Raw genomic sequence first — 22,864 nt, forward strand, 5'->3', positions numbered from 1 at the left:
TTTCTGAATGCTTTAAGCATGATTGAGTTTATTCCACACAATTTAGCATTTGATAACACACTGTTTTGAAGTATTCTTTAATTGCTTCATGTGTGTGACTTTGGTTTCTGCTACCAGGATATGAGCTCCTTGAGGACAGGGAATTAAGTTGTGACTAATTTATTAGTTCAATTCAAGAAGTAAAATAATTTCACCATTTAGCTTCGCAACACTAGAACTATGCAACAGCACTTTAACCAGTAATATCCGGACCAGTGAAATCCACAGGCTTCTCAGGGCTCCACTCGCACTCCATTTCACCTGGCTTTTACCCTGGGTGGTTTTATCCACACCATGACCTACCTCACCAACCTGAACTCTCTCCAAAGCCTCGGGCTTGTGTATCCTGTTGCCTGCTGGACACTCCTGACAAAAACCTGGAATCACCTTGTTCTCTACAGACCTCTGATGGAGGACAGCACCATGACCACACAGTCCCAAATATCTGGGAAGCCAAATATCTAAGAAGCACTCTGGACTCTGCCCTCTCTCTTTCCCTCCTTTTTGCTCCCCATTGCAGGAGATTAACCACCCAATCCTTTATCTCCTGTCTCCCCAGTTTTTCTATCCAGCCCTCCCTTCCTATCTACCCATTGACTTCTCTCTTCACCCCCAATGATTGTCCTGCTCACTCTCCTTAACTCTCCTGCCCTTAAGAATTTTCTAAAATAAAAATCCATCTTTCCTGTGGACCTGTCCCGATAGGGCTGGGACTGTGTTGGGGACCTGGCCATCCTCCCAGTGCCTAGTCCTCAAAAGATGCTGGAAGCCTGAAGCAGTGAGTGAGGCTCTCCCTGTTCCTTAACTTCTCTGCCTCCTCAGTCCCTGGTCCTTCACTGAGGATTTTGAGCAGATGCCACCAGGTGAGCCTGTCCCTGGAAAAAGGAGAAACAAATCAGACTTGCACAGCCCACAGAATATTAACAGCCTTTGAAAGGGCACTATTATTGATGCAAATAGACCACCTGTCCTTGAGATAAGCATAATAAAGAAAACAATGACACCCATTAGGGAGTACTTGTTCAGGCTTTCAGACCATGACTTTGATATATGAGAAAGACACCTCGAGGTCCCTCTAAGATCTAGGTTTGTTAGACTTGCTTATTGAAAGTCAGAGCTTGCAGATCTGCTGCTCTGGAGTGCCCCAGATTGCCTGTTGACATTTGGATTGTGCATATTGACTATTTGCAATCTGGCTGATTGTGTGCCTGTGTGTGTGTTTGTGTGTGTGTGTGTGTGCAAAGTGTGCTGTCAAAATTCTTTGTCATGGGCTCTATGCACTGATCCATCTACATAGCCTTCTAGAACAACCTCTGGAAAGTCTGACACATTCTTTATCTTTTAAGGCTGGATCTGACTCAGAAGTAGGCAAAGGTCATCTGGAGCCAATTTTGAAGAATGAGATGAATGAGCAAGCTCATATCAAGAAATAATATTTATCTGTTAAACATGAAGAGCCACTATAAATGAAGTTAAGAGATTTTGAACTGATTCTACCCTATATCTGAGAAGAGAGTTCCAGGCGTGAAGCATGGAGTTCTAGAAAGATCTTTCAGTGTTGGCCCCTCCCTGGACTGCTCCAATGTCTCGCCCCACCCAGAATGCTCACTGGCTGCCATGATGCTGTATCATAATTTCCATAAACCATTTCTACAAGGCCCAACTGGGAAGGTCCAGCTCCTCTGGACACCTTTCTTTAAGATGAAAATTGAAATAATCCTTTTGCTCTCTGTTAGCCTAACTAGATCCCAGCTATTCTGATCTGTTTCAAGCCCCATTCACTGAATTTGTTATTTAAATAAGGAATTGAACATCCACTACCATCTCTAAGCACATCATAGGTGCTGGTGACACAGCAGTGAATAAGAGAAAAAGTCCTTGCCCCTGGGAAGCTTATATTCTAATACGACAAGTCAGAGGCTAAACAAATCATATGAAGTCACAAAGTATTAAATACTATTAAAGAGCTTGTAAAGAGATAGAATGGCAGATGGTTAGTGGGGTGGTCACGGAAGGTCACCCTCTGGCAGAGATCTGGATGGCACCATCAGCCAGGTTCAAGGGTGCAGAACCAGAGTAAACTGGTGCATTGCCAAGAAAGATGGGAGATCAGAGAGGTCACAGGCACCAAGAGTGAGGAAAAGTGGAAGGAGATGAGGCTGGGGAGATGACCAGGAGGCAGATGGACCCTCACTGCTTCCAGTTACTTCTCTGGGACCACAAATGACTTTCTAAGCATCAATTTCCTCATCTACAAAATACTATTTACCTTGTAGGGTGTGGCAAGGACTGAAAGACCAGGAAGTAAGTCATCTGGTCCTGTGCTGGCAGCTAACTACCATTCCCCAAGTACCAATTATTATCATGATCATTATGACCGCCATTGTTCTTACTGAGTCATCAGGGTGTGGAAGTAATCTTGATCCTAGATAAATGATGCTACCTTATGGTCAGCAGAACGCAGAGACTAGGTGTCCAAACTTCCTGTCCTACAGTGTAGCTAACCCAGATTGTCTACAGAACCAGAGGGACAGCCAGCAGTCCCCTTCCCTTTTCCTCTGGGCCTTCCTGTGGGCCTACTTCAGCATGAGCTCTCTTCCTTCAAGCAGACAATCCCTGGACCACTGTCAACCATCAGCTTAGACCACAGGAGACAAAACTGGACACAGATCACAGACATTGGGCCCATCCTGCAGTCTGAATTTGGGCATAAACTGTTGTGAGGAAGATGTTATTTCAAACAGTTGCTACCACCAAGCCTTGGGGGGCCATAATGGGACTTTGCTATCACTGCCCAATCAGGGAAGATGGCTGTCCCTCTGAATACAAAGTTCTCTGGAGCCCAGACAGCACTGAACTTCACAAAGCACACAGGAGGCCAAAGGTCCTTTAGGACAGCAGATGGCTCAGGGCTGAGCTGTAGCCACCACCAGCAAGCCTTTTCTGCCAATGACGCTGGGCTCTACCGAGGAAGCTCCCGTGTAGACAGTAGACTAAGCCCAAAAGAGCTGGGATATTAGACAAGCTAGAGGCTAATTAAAATGTAAAATGAGGTCCGTGGGGCATAAACTCCTACAAGCCCAGAGGGATCTATCATTTAGTACACCAACCAACCAAGGCAGCCTTTGCTCAATGGCTCCCTTGAGGGCTTGAGAACCAGCTCACCTCCCAATATGCTTTATTTACCTCCCAGATGTGTAGGGCTGGGAGGACACAGAGGTTCCCCCTCCCCGATTCATTCCCATGGCCCATGCGGTGTGCTAAAGAGAAGGGTGGCTGGTTCAGGGTGGGGCATTGCTTCTAAAAACCCAGCCCCTGGAAAGGGCTTCCACACTGCGGTGTTATGAATTCCCTGACTTATAAATTTGCAACAAGGACACAATAGGGTGAGATTCAAATTAGAATATGAAAAACCATGTTTCCCAGGGCGGTCCCTAAGAGCAAAGTTCCACAAAATCCACTGGAAACCAGGATGGTAGAGAAATGCAGGAAATACTATATGGAGGTGAAGAAGGCCCCAAGCCAACACACTTGATCACGAATGGAGGTGTCTGTGCATATTAAACCAGGGCAGGGGTTCAGAAGCACTGCTGCAGCCATGCCGACCCAGAACCCAGATCATGTGATCGCTGGTTGGCACAGGGGTAAATTTCACCAGCTCTGCAGTAACTGGACTCAGTTATGTGACAATGGATAAGACTTCAAACCTCTCAGAGCCTCAGTGTCCTCCTCTGCAACACAGGGAATCTAACAGTACAAACTTGCGTAGGTTGTTGTGAGGATTAAACATGATTTAAGGCTGTGAGTTACTGAAACATAGTGGGTTAGCATGGACACCCAACTCCAGAGACACCTGCTCAGCCTTTCCTTTCCTCGAAGGCCTTGGTTCTCCTTCTACAATGTATACAATCCACAGTTCTCTCCTGTGTGTCTGGTTTCTGCCCCTGTGGCTTTTATCTTTCCATGTTTGCGCCTGCATGCATGAGTGTGTGTGAGTGTGAGCAAGTGCAAAGAGGGATGGTCCTGTGGCCCTTTTCTCAGGCATGCCCTCTCCTTCAGGGCCATCCGAGCACAGGTCAGCTCCACACACTGGGTCTAAAGAAGCTCCCTCCCCGCTCAGTGATCCCATGCCTAAGGGAGCCATGCCACTAGAAAGCAGAGCTGGCCCAAGGTCCAGATGGCGCACATCTCCTTGCCACCTGACACATTTCACACCCACGTCTCTGCCAGCACACCAGGGGAAACACTGCAGGCCTGTGCTTCTGGAGGAGGTTACTGGTCCACATCCCCAAGGCCACCATAACCTCCACCAGGCAGCAGCATTGCATACCAGGCCCTGCCTGGAGTGGGGTCCTCAGCCATTATGACAGCTGCTGCTGCTGTTGACACTGCAACAGTGACAAATTCATCCTCCTGACAAGATCCCTTTAAATAATTCACAGGGAGTTGGGGATTAAGACACTGTTTCTCTCTGTCTCTGTTGAGATTTAAAATACCTCCAGCTGGGGCATTTAAAGAGCATATAATGGGCTGGCCCTCTTGGGTCTCCCCTCCCCCTTCCTCCTTTTTCCCATTTCCCAAACTCACCCCCCACCCCACCAGTCAGTCCTATAACAAGGAGGTCCAGAAAACAAGAAAGAGGGGGGTGGAAAAAAAAAAGGAGGGAACCGGTGCTTGGCTGGTCACTATGGCAACGGTGGCAGGGTATTCAGCTGCCATTATCCCAGCGCCTCACACATGTGATTATCTTAAGCTGTCGATTGAATGTGGTTCTCACTGCTGCCCAACACGGCCTTGTCGAACAAGGCAGGGGCGGGAGCCGCGGGCCCCAGGCCCCAGCTGCCTAAGACTGCTAGGCTTAGACCTGGTCTCCATTGATGGAAGAGCAGTGAGTTTGCTCTAGAGAGACTGGTGGCATTTCCCTCTCGCTTGGAGGGAGTTCTGCTCAGAATGCACAGCAGAGGCCAGCGTGAAGCTGGGCCGCCACACTGGGCTGCCGCCTGGGGAAGTGGGCTTCTCATCCGGGAGCTCACTGCAGGGGCGGGCGGGCTGTCCCGGGGATGAGAAAGCCAGCCCTGGGAGAGGAAGGGGCGGGGCCTTCTGGGCGGAGCTCTTGGATTCATTCCCATTCTCTGGGTAGTGGAACTTCTCAGTCTCAGGGTATAAGTAACCCAAACCTGGCCTGGGAAGAAGACGCCCCTTCTCTGGCCTGTCTGCTCCCACAATTGGATGGGAAAGTAGCGGCTACGTGTAGCTACTTCCAGGGACTGTTTTTTGCTGGAACTCCAGCTGCGAGAGCTTGGTCCTAGGAAGCCTGTGAGGGACTCTGGCCTTCATTGAGAAGAATTATCTCAATCCTTTGCCTCTTGGACCTGGTTTTGGACCATCTCTGGGCTAAGGTTCCTGAGTCCACAAACATTCCTTGAATGACAAGATCATGCCTCAAACCCCACTAGACACACTTTAGTTTTTCCAATGTCCTTTTTAAAATTCAGCTCCAGATTAAGCCCACCATTTCAGATAGGCGTGGGTCAGCACCGCACACGGTGGACTTGCAACTGGACTGCTCGGAAGGCCTGAGATAGCCTGGCCTTTCCTGCAATGGCATCCTGTGGTCAGAGACAAAAGGACCAGGCTTTACTTTAGCCCCCACTAAAGCGCTGCCCACCACGTCACCCTGGCTCATTGGTACACAATTCATTGCTTGTACCTGATTGCAAACACAAACTATTGCCATTGGCCATGCTGGTTCGAAAGCAGAACTCCCAATCAGCAGGCCAAGACTGCATCTAAACTCCAACGTCTTTCACGCTGGCTGTCCTTTGGGACCCTAGGATATGTGTTGGACATGCCCATCTCCACCAGACAGCATGAGAGTCAGGTTGTAAGCATGGAGATGAGGATGTGGCATGCTGGGACCCCCAGCCACAGAGGGAGAGGGGTCTGTTCAGCAGCCGGCTGGGGTCCCCTCGCAGCTCTCCTTCCCACCAGTCTTCACTTCCTCAGCATTTGCCAGCACCCGTTGGGAGAGAGCTGGCCCATCCAGGCTTCTCTGTCGCTGCCCGAAGCTGGCCATCTGCAGGGACCACCTGTATCCTTCCTCCTCTGGATTTCTGGCCAGGGCTCGCTCGCTCTGTGATTGGAGCTTCTCACTTCATGCTCCATCGAGACTTGCCACTCCCTGCCCCCAAGCCCACACATCACAAGTCACTTGCCCCACCTACCCTGTAGAGCTTGCTTTAAAAAAAAAATGACTCACGGGGTGCTTACCACATACAGCTCCGTGGCCCATGGCCTGCAAGTCTACCCTTTCCCTTCGTAGGATGTTGGGAAACATTCGTCTCTCCTAGTTGCCCCCCATCCTCTGGTTTCTCAGTAGTCTATGACACTGAGATCCTTTCACACTCTTTTGGTGACAGAGGTACAAGAGTAAGATTTGTGATCAGATGAGCTTGGGGTCAGTCTCAGCAATACCCAGTCCTATTACTTTGAAGAAAAGCTCTGAGCTTCATGAATCTGGAAAACCAAAGAAATGCCACCTACCTTCAGGGTCCTGATGAGAAGTCAGTGAGGTAATATAAATAATGCCCAATGCTGATACGCTGTCAGTACTTATTATTGGTGACACGTGTTCTAGTCATCAATAATAATAATATCACTATTAGTAAACAAGGTATGCCCCTGACCCCTGATGATCATGCAAGAACTAGAACCTACCAGGAACCCTGGAATGTCAATCATGCATCCCCTGGGCACTCCTTCAATCAGTTCCATTCTCCTCCCATGCAAGTTAAGCCTCTCAGACAAGAATCAATTCTAACACCAGCACTAGTCAGGGCAAGAGGTATTGTGCTGAGCTTTACAGTTTACAGAAAAGGTAAACACAATTTAATACTCCCAGTCACTCTGTAAATAATCTCTTATATGACCATGTTATAAGGGCAGAATATGGGAACTTAGCACAGAATGGCAATAAATCCAGAACATCAGATTCCAAACCCTGGCCTTGTTCCTTTGGAAATATAGTTTAGGTCAAATTATTCTAACATTTTAGGCTATCACTAGGAAGTAAGGCCAAAGGCAGGGTCCAGGGGCTGACCAGTTTCCAAAGGCTAAGCTCATCCTTTCTGCCAGCTCTGTGTCCTCCTGTTTCTTCTCATGTCATTGACTCATTCTTCATCTGTTTTTCCTGGGTATCTCATCTAGGCCTAACTTTGCTTCACCTTCTTCTAATGCTCTCTCTTCCCCAGTAACATTCTCTCCTTCACTCAGACCACCAACCTGGCGGGCTGTGTGTTCAGGTGGGTAGAACTGATCCACCGGTTCCAACTTGGTGCCAGTCAGGAGCCTGGTTCCCTTCAGCTGCCTTTAGAGCCACTTGCCCTTCAACTTGAGAAGAGCTGTCGTCAGCAGTTGGTCTTCAGGCTCATATACCAGTGGCAAAAATGTTTATAGCGTTGGGACAAGGGACATGATTGGGGACTGCCTTCCCACAGAAGGTTTTAGAAAAAAGAAATGATACCTTTCTGAGCAACCAAGGGTTAAACTTGTCAGAGATGAGGAGCAAATGAAAGAAATTCAGTCTGGGAAGAGGCCCCTCCTCCAACGTGCCTACCCACCACTGCCACGGGGGTGAGGATATGGCTGCTGTGAGCGGTCCCCTTCAGGAAACTCTTTATTCCCCGTACTGAAACTTCCTCAAGAGTGGGGAAGTGGGCTTGCGTGACCTCTGGAGTTTGTGGACAGAAATATCCTGCTCTGCTGATGCGTGCATGAGTTAGTGAGTCATTTCCAAGAGTAAGAAAATGAATCTGTCTGAGGTTAAAGTTCTAATAAACCATCAGAACTCTCAAAGTCCTTTAATCCAGCAAGCTAGGGAAACCTCTCTCTCTCTCTCTCTCTCTCTCTCTCTCTCTCTCTCTATTCTACCATCCACCCACACACATCCCCAATGGCTATCTGCCATCAATATATTAATGTTCTATTCCATGCCATGCATTGCCATTCTCTGTACCTCCATATAAAATGCATACACATGCCCACTTCTCCCTAAAAGTCTCATCTAAAAGTTCTGCCAGGGAATGTCTGCAGAGGATAAAGCAGGCAGAACAGTGTGGGTGTGTGGCCTTGCTGCTCATAGGACCCAACTCTCCTCCCCTGAGGACCCGGCCAGCACCCACCAACCTGTGCCATGCTACCACACCTCTCCCAGGAGCAGGGTCTGAATCTCCTGGACCTTTTGGGTCTCCTAGAGGAGGCCCCGCCTCCTGACTCTCTCCCGAATTCCCCCGCCTTTGTCTATCACTGTCTATGTCAGGCAGGTGATTTTAAACTTCCATTCCTAAAAGACGCATATTATATAAAAAATGTTTTAAGTGCCTTGGGGTGTTTTGTTCCTCATTGCTTCATAAAAGTGACATTAATAGCCAGGGAAGAGCTCTGCTGAGTGCAATTACGAGGATGTTTCAGGTATGAAAGCTGTTTTGAGCCTGCTAATGTTTCCTAATTACAGGCCTTTTGGTAGAGAGAGAAAAAGATAAAGAGTGGGTGGGAGGCCTGGGGTGGGGAGCTCTGACTTATCTCAGTGGTTTACCTGGGGAGTGAAGGGGAGGAGAGGGGAGAAGGGAGGGGTCAGGGAGGCCAGAGGCCCACCAGCAGGGAGGCTGGCCTCTCTCTGCTGATCAAGTGGTACTAATTTTCTGGGTAACAGCTCTGGAAAAGGACACCACTCGTGGCTGTACTGAGAGAAAAAAGCCTCACAGGCTGAAACTGAATTCCAGGAGCCCACGGCAACTCCGCCTAGGTTCCCCTGAAGCCACTACAGTGGGTGGCATGTCACTGAGAAAGACAGCAGAGCATTGTCCCCAGGAGAGCCAGCCTAACGGAGGTTAAAGGTCAGCACTGGGACCTTTTAGCCATGTGAACTTGAATAATTTATCGTGATTTATGCCTTCACGTCATATAGTATTAGGTTTTTTTGCTTTTTCTCTTTGGCGTCTACTCATCCTGCTGGTACCTACACCCTGAGTCCCTCTGAGGAATGACTCCCTTCTGCCCTTCAGCCTCTGGGCTTCCAGCGGACCCTGCGCAATTCAGGATGCACACACACACTCAGTGTGGGGGGCAAAAAGCACTCTCTTCTGGCAACAGAGGCTGGTTCAGGGCAGGCATGGGATTCAAGCCAAGCCTCTCAGGCCCAATCAGAGCTAATTTCAGGGCTTTTGCTTGAGGGCCCAGCAGGAGGTGCATGTTTTTCCCCAGGGCATGTGGATGGAAGAGGATGAAAGGGCTGGAGCAGCTGCAGAGAGGGCAGAGAGATGAGGTACAGGGAGAGAGACTGATCCTAGGGATCTACTGGTCCAAACATGAATATAGAGTAGCCCCTGGACTATCGACACTAAAAAGCCCTGACTGAAAGTGTAGGCTGAGAATGGCTTCCAGCAATCAGTCACCAGGTCAAATGCTCCCAAGTTCCCATGCAGCGGCCTCAGGCTGAGAAGTATGACCGATCCTGCCCCATCCCCCACCTCCTACCCTGGCATGTCCCCAAATTCAAATACATGAAATTCCATTCACAAAATGAGTTTGCCCACAGTCAAATTTCTCTTGGATCTGCCTAATGTAGCTCAGGGTTTTCTGTCTTAATTAGTATGATTGAAACATTAAAGCAAGAAAAGAAAAAATTCAACCCTCCAGAGGCCTGTGGTGTGTTAACATTTCCTAAGTATGTACCAAGGAAAACTTTTGCTGACATTGTCTCCTAGGTGACAAGGTTATCCATTGAGCAGAGGAGGAAACTGGGGCTGACCAAGTCTAAATGACAGGCCCCAGATCACACGGGCTGGGAGCAGCAGGGTTGGAAGGCAAGCCAGCTGATTTGGTGCCAAGACCTGGGGCCTTCGCTGCTACTCCGCACAGTTCTCACCCATCAGCCCAGATAAAGTTGAATTGATTTTGCTTGGCCTTGAGACAGATGAGGCATTGTTACAGTGGATCTCCCTCTGGAGGGCGCTTTCCTTATTCCCATGAGGTGGGTAGCTGGCGAAGATGCCTGGAGGATCTGACTGGATCGTGGAGGCAGCCAGACTGCCATGTGGCCCAGATGGTCCACACCTGGTCGGGCCAGTAGTGGCTGTGCATGAAGGCCTGAGTGTGCTGTGCTCATGAGTGTGCCCCTCACGTGAGGAGTTAATGACCAGATGTGGACACTGACGTGAGTCTTCTTCCCTTCACAGTGGCCTGCTCTGAAAGCTCAGCACTTACACCCATCTCTGAAAATATTTCCAGAACTCTCAGAACTTCCCAGAAGGGTATAAGGTGAAATCAGCTCATTTAACTTCATGTATCCATTCATTCACAGGCACACACACACAAACACACAAACACACACACACACAAGTAGATATATACACAGGTACCCATCTATACACTCATGCACATATACACATGTAAACACACATAGGTACATACACATATGCACATATATACACATACATATGCATATAGATATATACACAGGCCCTTATCTATACACACATATACATATAAACATGTAAACACATGTAGCTATATATACATATGTACACACATACATACATATATAAACAGACTCATACCTCTATATACATAAACATGTAGATACATACATATACAAATGTATATTATATACACACCTACATACACACAAATATAAATATACACATACATGCACATATATATACAGATATATATGTGCAAATATACACACATGTGTGTACATATACAAATATGCAAACATATGCACACATATACATTCAGACACATATGCACTTACCACATATAAACATGCACATACTAACATATGCAGAGAGCACACACATGAAACCCCACTCACTCATCTAGAGGGCTCATCAGTTCCTTGGCCCCTCTTTGTGGAACCCACCACACAGGCCATGCTACAGCCTCTGGTCCTGCTCCAGTCTCAGACAGGCCCCCACATCTGTTCTAGAGCCTCACTGAGACTCCCCTCTGGTGTCCCCAAACATGGTCACAAAGGTCAGTCCCTCAACTTCTCTCTCCTTCCTGTAGGTAGATGCCATGATATACGATGCCAATCACCTCTTGCCAGTGTCTTCAGCTCCTGGCCCCATCCATCCCTCCATTCTTTCTTGTGCCACCCGAACTGCCACACCTCCTCCAGGTAGAGGTAGACAACTGAAGGAGTCCCACAGATCACAGCTGTCACAAATGCATGGCCTTCAGCCACAACTTGGTCCTCATTCCCAACGGTATTCTTTATAAACATGCCTAGCCTCTCTCCACTCACAGGATCAGTTAGTTCAGACCTTCTCCACCCGCTTAAAACCTGCACCTCCTCACCTCTTATCTCCAGACCTCACCCTCCATCTTAGAAAAAAGGTATGAAGAGAATTTTCTGTTCTATGACTTCCTTCACCCAACCTGGGTTCTCAGCTGTCCGTCAGCACCTGTATCTCTGTCCTACCACCTCAACAGAAAAGGAGTCCCTTCCCCATGAAAGACAAATAAACCCATGGCTTCCTGGTTCTCCTTCTCCCATTTCTGTCTTCCCTCCTTTTCACAAACTGCTGTCCCCACTGCTTACTCAGACCCTTCAATCTCTGCTTTCTAGCTTTCTATCTTGGTCCCCTCTGAAACCACTCACATAGGTCACCAGTAGGGTCTTTGCGGCCAAATACAGTGAGAACACTCAACACTCGGCAGCATTTGCCACACTTGTCCCTGCTTCCTTCCTATACCCCGTTCCCTTGATTTTGACACAGGTCCCCTCTTGATTTTCTTGCACCTCCTGGCCAGTCTCCTTTTCAGGGTCCTCGTTCTCTGACTCTTCAATTCAGGTTAGCCATTCAGACTTCTTACCTCCTGTCGCTCCAGACACTGGAGTCGCACTCTGGGATCCCATCCCGTTGACAGAGCGCCAACTCTCATTCCATGTCCCCTAAGGCAAATGCTGAGGGTGCACATACCTGTGGATGCCCTGGAGCCATCTCCAGCCCGAGGCCCAAGACTACACTCGGGTGTGCTTCTCTGCTATGCCCTCCATCTCCGAGAACGGCACCTCATCCATTACTTGCCCAAGTCAGAAACTTTCATCAAATATACACTGAACCAGGTAGTGAACCAGGTGCAAGTTCCCAGTGGCAAACAAATACACCAAGTTCCACACCATGGAAGCCACAGTAGGGCTGCAGGAAGGTGGTGAGGTAGAACAGAACCAGATATCAGCAGAGGGACATGGAAAATTTGCAATGTTATAGAATGCTACTGTGACAAACTCCCAGGTACTGAGAAGACATATGATGGGGGTACAACATGGCCGTGATGCTGGGAATGTGTCTCTCAGGATGATCCCAGTGAGCAGAGGTCTGAAGATGACAGAGGAGAAGTCAAGAATTCTTCCCGGGCTTGAGAATTTATGATATGCTAGGACGAAGAAGTCCACATGTGTAAAGAGGGGAAAGAGAAGGAGGTGGATTCTGCTTGACCAAGAGCATCTAATGAAAGATGTGGCAGTTGGGTATGGGAGCCTGGCTAGGAGTCACTGGCATGTTGGTAGAATGGCGACCACTGACCCAGATGAGAACAGAGTGAGGAGAGAAGAGATCCTGGAATGGAAGTATCCTTGAGCTCTCTCTCTCAATGCACACCAAGGGCTAGCCTGACCCTCCCTCTGGTTACTGCAGAAAGACAAAAGAGACTCCGAAGCTGCTTAGGGCACCAGGAGAAGAACTACCTGGTTTTATGTCCCCTCATAAGGAGCTCTGGGAACAGACAGCCGAGTCATGCTGGGAACCAGTTGGGAGGGTGGACAGCGGGCAGCCCAGATAGCCAACACCTTTAAAGGGCAATACTTGACTTGCAATATTCCCTTAAGGAGTATCTTCCTTGGGAAAGAAGACCAGATGTTTAAAGACAGGTGCTCCATACAAAGATCAGGAGAAAAAATGGTCAAGAATCACATCAAAGTCTTGTAAAAGTATGTAAGCCTTAAAACAACAATATAATTTGTAAAAGATAGCAAGTTCTTAATATTCAAGCAACCTATGAGACATGCCACGTTATCAGCTTTACATGAAGTCCCAAGTTGGAGTGGGAAGGTTTCCCTAATTGTCTACATTGCTCCTGGCAGGACTTGAACTGGTCCAGAGTGGGCATTTTCTGCCACTGTCCCCCACCTTCTGTTTTGGGTAACACCAGCTCAATCTGGATTTTACTCCCCTGCCCCAAGGCATGAGGTATATGCTGGGAGCAGTGCATTTCTGCAAATGCTGGAATAATACTGGAAGCCAGATCCCAGAGGTAAAAGCACAAGTGAGATCACCTCCTGACCTGCGACCTGAATGTCCCAGTTAGAACCACCCCAACAGCAGAATGAGGGGTGTTAGGACTGGAGGTCAGGTGCTCTGGCCCTGCTGTGCTGGAGGTTCCCTGCATGGTTCAGGGGTTACCAAACATGGGGACCACTAGAGAAGGTCTGGGGCAGCTGAGAAAGCTAAAGTCACTCTGTCCCAGCCCAGCTTCAGTTCCTGGATGGGATAAAGACCCACTCATTCTTCTTTCATGATTAAGCCCAGAGCTAGCCAATCACCCACGCCAGAGCCTTGCAGGTCACACCATCTCTACCGCTTCCATCTCCCTCTCCTCTCCCTCCTGCTGTGGTCCATCCATCACCAATTCTTCCTCCTTAAGTGCTCTTAAACTGCCCCTGAGTATCCCCTTTTAGTTTGATTCTCCTGACACATCCAAGAAAGCTGCCAGACCCTCTTCAATGCCTTTGTCGCAACTCCTGTCCACAATCCCATCAGCAAGCAGGACGCTTTCTTCTCCCTCCTGGGATCCCTCCACTACCCACGGGATAAAATTCAAGTTCCTCGCTCAGCATGGCAGTCCTGGTCCTTCAGCACCGGGCCCCCCTCCAACCCACCCCCAGCCCATCTCAGCACTGCCACACCCTGCTGTGCACCTGGCTCTTCCCTCATCTTTTCACGACTCACGCCTGTGAACCAGCTAGCTATTCCTCCTACTTGGATCTTCCCAGGCTCTCCAGGTGCCATCTTTCAAACTCCAATTCACTCTTCAAAACCCAGCTCCCCTGCACCTAGGCAAAGACATCCCGTCCGCCTCTGGGTTCCTCACTCCCACCTCGGTGCCACACCTGCCTGTTGATCTCTCCAGTGTGGCAGAGGAGAGATGTACACCAGCTTACCCACGAACATGTTGGTCCCCACTGGAGACCTACCAGACCCTCAAGGCTGCTCCATCTTTGTAGCTATGGAGTCTGGCCAGGTGCCTGAGCACTGAACAATGTTCAGTGAATGAAGACTTCCCTCTAGGGCAAGCTCCAGGAGAAAGAGAACCTCAGCCCTTAGGAACCCCAGCCACGCCCAAGGTCTCTGCCCTCACAAAGCCCTTGTGGGTGCTGCAGATATCACTAGCCTGTGTGCCATTCCCACACAGCCATGGCCCTAGTTCTCCAGAGGAGCGTGTTACGAGATGGTCTGCATCACCACACTAGGTAGCAACTGAGGTTAAGACACCTGGGGCTGCGTCTCTGATGGGCAATGGAACCAGCCCCTCCCACCTGTAGTCTGTTCCCACAGGTACTCTTCTGGGAAGGCTCTGCTAGACCTCACAGCAGTACTGAAGGACGGTGGTCTGACACTCACCCCCGAGGCAGGATTGGCCGTCCAGCCCAGCTCTGCAGTCGCAGTCCTGGTGTCCATTAATGTTTCTGCAAATCAAAACAAAACAACATTGATGAGTCAGGTCTGCTAGGCAGTGGCCCTTAAGTTCACAAAGCCATTTGTTAGAGGAAATGTCAGTGTTAGAAGGAGACGTGGGCATCTTCAAGCCCAGGTCACTCTGTGAAGTCCAAGGTTCAGAGAGGGCAAGAGATCTGCTAAGATCACCGCAGACCTCAAGTCTCCTGATACTGAGTCCAGTGCTTTCTCCCCACAGACCCCAGGTTGCCCGTGTGGGGTGGCGTCATTTGCCCGCCTACCACTTCATCCCCAAGATCCAGTTACTTCCAAATCGCTCTATCCAGAAGTTCTTGCAGGCCGTGCGATCCAATAGCCAAATTCAATCCCTCCTCAGGTCTTCCTGAGTCCCCTTGTCTACCCTACTTCCTTCCCTACACTCTTCCCTGCTTCCCCCTCAGGTGTCCTTGTTGACACCCTTGGATGGTTTCCCATCAATTTCTCTGGCCAACCATTCCCCCGAGACTCAGGGTTCCCACAAATCCCTTTACCCAGGCCCAGCTACAAGCCCAGCCCCTTTGCCTCTGTAATGGACAAGCTTCGACAGACAGGAATGTACATCTCAACACCAGCAGCCCACTAGGGCCAGCAATAAAACGGCAAGGGTGACTGGAGCAGCCAGTGTCCTGTTTACCAATTTCCCTATGGCCACACAAAGGAAAAGACAGAGGTCCTGACTGCGGTAAGTTTCTGGGAGCCATCAGGCGTAAACTGCATATATTAGAAGCATACAATTTGTGAAGTTCTGACATGTGTTTACACCCACAAGGCTGTCACCACAATCGGGAAAATAAACATGTTTGCCACTCCCTGAAGCTTCCTTATCCTTCTGTAGTCCTGCTATAATCCATCTCTCCCTCCTGCTGCTGACCCACCCGGTTCCTGTCCCCAGGTAATGACTGATCTGCTTTCTGTCACTATAAATTCAATGGCACTTTCTTGAATTTTACATAAATGGAATCATATAGTATATACTGGCTTCTTTCACTCAGTGTAATTGTTTTAAGATTTATATATGTTTTGCATATACCAATAGTTTATTCCTTCTTATTGCTGAGTAAATTCCAATTGAATACACCAGTTGGTTTACATGTTCATCGATTGTTTCCAGACTGGGGCTGTGTTATAGGATAGGGTATGACAGTTCCAATTCCTCCATATCTTTACCAGCACATGAAAATACTTTAAGTTCTAGCCACTTTGATGTGCTGTGATTTTAATTCTCATTTCCTTATTTTTGTTAATTTTTTATTTGTTCTAATTAGTTGTACATGACAGAATGCATTTATACATTTTGATAGATCATTTCCTTATTGATGAATGATTTGAACATCTTGTCATGTGTTTATTTATCATCAACCATATATCTTCTGTGGTGAAGTGTCTGTTCAAATATTTTTCCTGTTTTTATGCTGGGTTGTTTATTTTCTTATTATTGAATTTTCAGAGTCCTTTTCTCAAAAATTTTATTGACATACAATATTTGTACTTATTCTGGGGTCCACTATTACCACTTGATAAATGTGTTCACTACATAGTGACCAAGTCAAGGTGACTCACATTTCCACCTCCTCAAACATCATCATTTCCAAGTGTCGGGAGCTCTTCAACTTTTCTAGTTATTTTGACATGCATAATTAATTGTTGTAGACCATAGTTACCCTACTGTGCTATGTGACATCAGAACTGCTCCTCCTCTTTTAACCATATCTTGATACACATTATCTACCCTTTCTATCTCCTGGTCCCTTCCTAGCTCTGGTGACCTCCCACCAATAGAACCTACAGAATTTATCTTTCTGTACCTGGCTCATTTCATTGAACACAACCCCTCCAGTTCCATCCATGTTGCCACTAACAACAGGATAATGTCCTTTTTTGTGACTGAATAATATTCCTTTGTGTATATATACCCAGGATAATGTCCTTTTTTGTGACTGAATAATATTCCTTTGTGTATATATACCGCATTTTACAAATCCATTCACCCCTTAATGGACATTTCAGCCAATTCCAAATCCTGGCTTTTGTGAATAGTGCTATAATAAATACAGGCATGCAGGAATCTCTTTGATATAATGATTTCATTAACTTTGGATATATACTCAGAAGTGGGGTATCTGGGTCACGTAATAGTTTTATTTTTGGTATTTTGTTTTCCCTATTGGCTACAGTAACTCACTCTCACCAACAGTGTGAGTCCTCTTTCTCTCCTACCTTGCCAACATTTGTTATTTTTTGTCTTCTGGATGGTAGCCATCCCAACTGGGGTGAGATGATATCTCATTATGTTTTGACTTGCGTTTCTCTGATGATGATAATTTTTCATATACTTCTTGGTCATTTGTTTATCTTCTTTTGAGAGATGTCTGTTCAGTTCACTTGCCATTTTTAATTGGACTGTTTGTTTCTTGCTGTCGAGTTTTTTGATTCCTTAGCTATTCTGGATATTAACTCCTTGTCAGATGAATAGTTTACAAGTATTTTCTCCCATTCTGTAGGTTGTCTCTTAACTCTATTGATTTTTTCCTCTGCTGTGCAGAAGCTTCTTACTTTGTTACAATTCCATCTGTCTAGTTTTACTTTTGTTTCCTGTGTTTTGGGGACCTTACCCACAAAACATTTGCCTCTACCAGTCTTTTATTTTCTCTTTTAATCATGATTTCATTGAGGCATTCTAATTATACATATTAGTGGGTTCACTGGGAAATATCGATACATGCACACAATTATTTTATTCCCCAGTACCGTCCCTTTCCCTCTCTTCCTCCCTCCCCCTGGTTCCTGTCTTTCACTCTATTGCTCTCCTTTCCACTTACTTATTTTTAATTGGTGCATCATAGTTGTACATAAAAGTGGGATTCCTTGTGATATATTCATACGTGCACAAAGTGTATTGTGTTTATTGCATTTCCCAGTACTCTCCTTTCTCTCTCCTCAACCCCAGTACTTCCCTCTCCTCCCCTCTGCCATCCTCAGCCCCATTTATGGAAGAGGCTGTCCCTTCTCCAAGGCATCTTCTTGATGCCTTTATCAAAAATCAGCTGGCAAGCCGGGCATGGTGGCTCATGCCTATAATCCCAGTGGCTCGGGAGGCCGAGGCAGGAGGATTGTGGGTTCAAAGCCAGCCTCAGCAATTTAACAAGGCCCTATGCAACTCAGTGAGAGCCTGTCTCTGAAATAAAATACTAAAAAAGGCTGGGGATGTTGCTCAATGGTTAAGTACCCTTGGGTTCAATCCCCAGTACTCAAAAAAAGAAAAAAAATCAGCTGACAGACCAAGCACGGTGGTGCGTGCCTATAACCCTAACTACTCAGGAGGAAGCTGAGGTAGGAGGATTGCCAAGTTTGAGACCAGCTTGGGAAACTTAGTGAGATGCTGCCTCAAAATAACACAAAAAAGAGGGCTGGGGATATAGCTCAGTGGTAAAGCACTTGCCTAATATGCTCTAGGCCTGGGGTTCAATCCCCAATACCAGGAAAAATAATCATGTTGAGTTTCTGGAAAAATAATCATGTCAAGTTTCTGGACTTTGCATCCTGTGTTTTGATTACCATAGTTTTGTAGTATATTTTCGGGTCATGTATTAAGATGCCTTCAGCTTTTTTCCCTTTTGTTCAAGATGCTTTAGCTACTCTGGGTCTCTTATGGTTCCAACGATCTGTGAGAGATTTTTTTTTCTACTCTGTGAAGAATGCCATTGGTATTTTGATGAGGATTACATTGACTCTATAGATTGCTTTGCATAGAATGGACATTTTAAGAATATTAATTATTCCAATTCATGAGCATGCGATGCCTTTCCATTTATTATGTCCTCAATAATTTCCTTAACCAGTGCTTAATAATTTGCATTGTAGCAATCTTTCACTTCCTTGGTTAACTTAATTCCTAGGAATGTAATTATTATGGATATTGTGAATAAGATTGCTTTATTACTTTTCAGATAATTTGTTATTTGTGTATAAAAATGTTACTGATTCTGTGTGTTGATTTTGTATCCTGCAACTTTATTGAATTCATTTATCAGTTCCAACAGAAGTGGAGTCCTTAAAGCTTTCTCTCTGTCTCTCTGTCTCTCTGTCTCTCTGTCTCTCTGTCTCTCTGTCTCTCTCTCTCTCTCTCTCCATTTTAGGACTGGGAATAGAACTTCAGGTGTGCTTTACCACTGGGTTATACCCCACAGACCCCCAATATTTTTTATTATTTTGAGACAGCATCCTGCTAAGTTGCTGAGGCTGACCTTGAACTTGGGATCCTCCTGCCTCAGTCTCCCAAGTAGCTGGGAATATAGGTGTGTGCCACTGTGCCTGGCTGTTAGGGTTTTCCAGGCAATCCCATCTGTGATTAGGAATAATTTGACTTTCTTCTTTCCAATTGCATGCTTCTTTTTTTCTCTTGCCTAATTCTCTGAAGATTTCTAGAACTATGTTGATTAGGACTGGGGAAAGTGGGCATCCTTGTTTTTATCCAGATCTTAGAGGAAATGCTTTCATTTCCCCACCAACACCCATGTAGAAGATGTTTGCTGTGAGTTTTCATACATAGCCTTTATTGAGTTGGTGTTTGTTCCTTTGCACCTAATTTCTCAAGGTGTTGTTTTATCATGAAGAGATGATGAATTTTATCAAATGCTTTTGCTATGTCCATTGAGATCATGTGTTTTTGTCCCTCGTTCTGTTCATATGCTGCATTTCATTTACTGATTTTTATATGCTGACCCATCTTTCCATCCCTGGGATAAATCCCATTGATCATGGTGTATAATCTTTATGATGTGCTCTTAGATGGGGTTTCGCTAGTATTTTGTTGAGAATTTTTACATGTATGTTCATCAGGGATATTGGTCTGCCATTTTCCGTGGGTTGTCTTTTTCTGGGTTTGTTATCAGGGTAATGCTGGCCTCATAGAATGAGTTTGGGAGAGTTTCTTCCTTTTCAATTTTCTGGAATAGTCTGAAGGGAATTGATATTGGCTCTCTTTAAAATGTTTCGTAGAATTCAGCAGTGAAGCCATCGGGTCCTGGGCTCTTCTTTGTTGGGAGAAGTTTTATTACTGATTCAGTCTCATAGCTCATTATTGGTCTGTTCAGGTTCTATTTCTCCATGGTTCAATTTTGGTAAGGTCATATATGTCTAGAAATTATTCCATTTCTCCTAGTTTTTCTAAATTTTTTGGTGTACAGTTGTTCACAATGGTCACTAATGATTCTTTGTATATCTGTGGTATCAGTTATAATGTCTCCTTTTCCATCACTGATTTTATTGGGGTCTTCTCCCCCCACCCTCCTTCTGCCTAGTCTGACTGAAGGTTTGCCAATCATGTTTCATCTTTAAAAAAAATTCATTTCATTGATCCTTTGTCTTACTTTCTCAGTCTATATTTTGTTTATTTAGGCTCTGATATTAACTAGTTTTTATCTCACTCAATTTTGAGTTTGATTTGCTGTTGCATTTCTAGCCCTTAAATTGAAAAGAATGTGAATTCTGCACTATCATTAGACATATTCTGTAAGTTCGTTAGATCCATTTGGTCTATAATACAGTTTAATTCCAATGGTCCTGGATTGATTTGGGGTGAGGGAGTCTAGATAATATGTTCACTGATGGAAATGTAGTGTTGAAGTCTCCAACTGTTATTGTGTGGGAGTCTATATCTCTCCTAAGATCTTATAATGTTTGCTCTATATAATTGGGAACTCCAATGTTTATAGTTGTTATTTCCTCCTGTTGAGTTGAAAATGCTATGATTATAGTGGACTTTTTATAGTTCTTTAGTTGTAGTCCATTTTGTTGTGTGTAAATATAGCTACTCCTGCTCAGTTTTGGTTTCCATTTGCATGGAATGTCTTTTTGCAGCTCTTCACTTTTTAAAAATTTTTTATTTGTTGTTTTTAGTTATACATGACAGCAGAATCTATTTTGATACATTTAAGTAAACATGGAATATATCTTACTCTAATCAGGATCCCAGTCTTGTGGATGTACATAATGTTGAGACTCACTGTGGTGTATTCATATATGTACATAGGAAAGTTATGTCAGATTCCACTGTCTTTCCTATTCCTATCACCCCTCCCTTCCCTTCATTCCCCTTTGTCAAATTCACTGAACTTCTATTCTTCCCCTCCCCTTCCCTTGTTGTGAGTTAGCAACCACATATCAAAGATAACATTTAACCTTTGGTTTGGGGGGATTGGCTTACTTTACTTAGCCTGAGTTTCCAGATTCATCCATTTATAGTGAATGTCATAAAGTCATTCTTCTTCATAACTGAGTAATATTCCATTATGTATATATACCACAATTTCTTTCTTCAATCATCTGTCCAACCCTTCTCTTTTAATCTGCATTTTTTTTTAAGGTCGAGGTGAGCTTCTTGTAGGCATTGTATAGTTACTGCCATTTTTAATCCATTCAGATACTCTATATCACTTGATTGAAGAATTTATCCTTTTACATTCAAAATTATTAATGATAAGAATTTACTACTGCTATTTTGTTGTCTTCTAATTGTTTCAATGTTCTTTGTTCAGTTCTCTCTGTCTTACTGTTTATTTTTTTGGTTTGTGGGTGGTTCTGTGGTGTTTTACTCTTCTTTTCATTTATGTATCTGCTTTATAATTTTTATCTTTCACTTGTTTTCATGATGGGTAGTTATTGTCCTTTTGATTACAGATGTAGGACTTCTTTGAGTATTTCTTGTAGGTCTAGTGATGGTAAATTCCCTCAGTTTTTGTTAGTCTTAAAACGTCTTTATTTCTGAAGGATAGTTTTTCTGGGTATAATATAGTTGGTTGGCATATTTTTTCTTTCAGAACATTGTCGTCCCATTCCCTCCTATGAGGCTTCTGCTGAAAAATACGCTATTAGTTTAATGGAAACTCTCTTAAATCTTACTTGAGACTTTTCTCTTGCTGCTTTATCTTGGACTTCTGACAGTCTTTGTATAATACATCATGGAAAGAACCTTTTTTGAGCAAATTTCTTTGAGGTCCTTTGGGCATTCTGGGCCTAGATATCCCTATCTTTCCCAAGATCAGGGAAATCTTCACGTATTATTTCACTGAATATATTCCTATGTATTTTCCCTTCCCTTCATCCTTGAATGCCCATAATTCAAAAAATTATTCTTTTAATGATGTCCCAAAAGTTATAAGTCTCAGAAACATTATTTTTTTGGTGAGGGGAGGTCTAGAATATTTCAAAAAATGTCTTCAAGTTCAGAAACTATTTCTTCTGTTTGATCTAGTCTGTTGTTGAAGCCCTCAATATTTTTTATTTGATATTGTGTTCTTCAGTTCCAGAATTTGTTTGATTCTTTTTCATGATCTCTATCTCTTTGCTATACCTCTCATTCACATCATAAGTTGTTTTCTTAAACTTCATTGAACTGTCATTATTTCCTTCTATCTCAATGAATTTCCTTAGAACCATCCTTTTGAATTGTTCAGGCATTTCATCAATCCTTTATTCCTTTTGGGGTCTGCTGCTGGAGAGTCATGTTCCTTTGGAGATACACGGTACCTTGCTTCATCAAACTTCTTGTGTGCCTACATTGATATTTGCATATCTGGTAGATCCCTTGTTTCTACCAGTTTTATAGAGTAGCCTTCATAGTAAAAGACTTTCTCCTGAAGCTGTGCCTAAGCATGTTGGTTTGCTAGGCTACAATGGATGTTGTTCCAACTGAATGCCATAGAAAAGTCTCTGTATAACTTCTTCAAGCTTTAGGCATGGTGCATGTGGCAGTGGAAACTGAGATCTCATCCATCTCCAAGGAGTGTACGGGGGGTGGGGACATTCTAGTAGCCCAGGTGGGGGTTGCATCCACATGTTATTTAATGGCCTGCACATTAAATAACAACTCTGGCAATGGGAATGTCTTGCCAGGGATATGCAGAGAGGTAGATGTTTCCTCAGGTCCCGCTGGGGCAAGCTCAACTGTCAGCAGTGGCCTTCTACAATGGCAGTGGTGACATTAGGACATGGAGTATGGGATGTATGCCCAAGTCCCACGTGGGAGAGCATTGCTGGCAGCAGAGATC

General features: G+C 45.3%; 1 protein-coding gene across 2 annotated transcripts in view; it reads right to left on the reverse strand.

Annotated features, from left to right (window-relative positions):
- Positions 1–22,864, reverse strand: part of Ephb1 (EPH receptor B1) — a 416,160-nt gene that overhangs the window by 267,788 nt on the left and 125,508 nt on the right. For both annotated transcript variants that reach the window (XM_047563813.1, XM_047563814.1), the window contains exon 2: positions 14,724–14,788. In XM_047563813.1, the coding sequence (XP_047419769.1) occupies positions 14,724–14,788 (65 nt within the window). The remainder of the gene's footprint in view (positions 1–14,723; positions 14,789–22,864) is intronic.

The sequence above is a fragment of the Sciurus carolinensis genome, chromosome 9, assembly GCF_902686445.1.
Source record: "Sciurus carolinensis chromosome 9, mSciCar1.2, whole genome shotgun sequence".
Classification (NCBI taxonomy): Eukaryota; Metazoa; Chordata; class Mammalia; order Rodentia; family Sciuridae; genus Sciurus; species Sciurus carolinensis.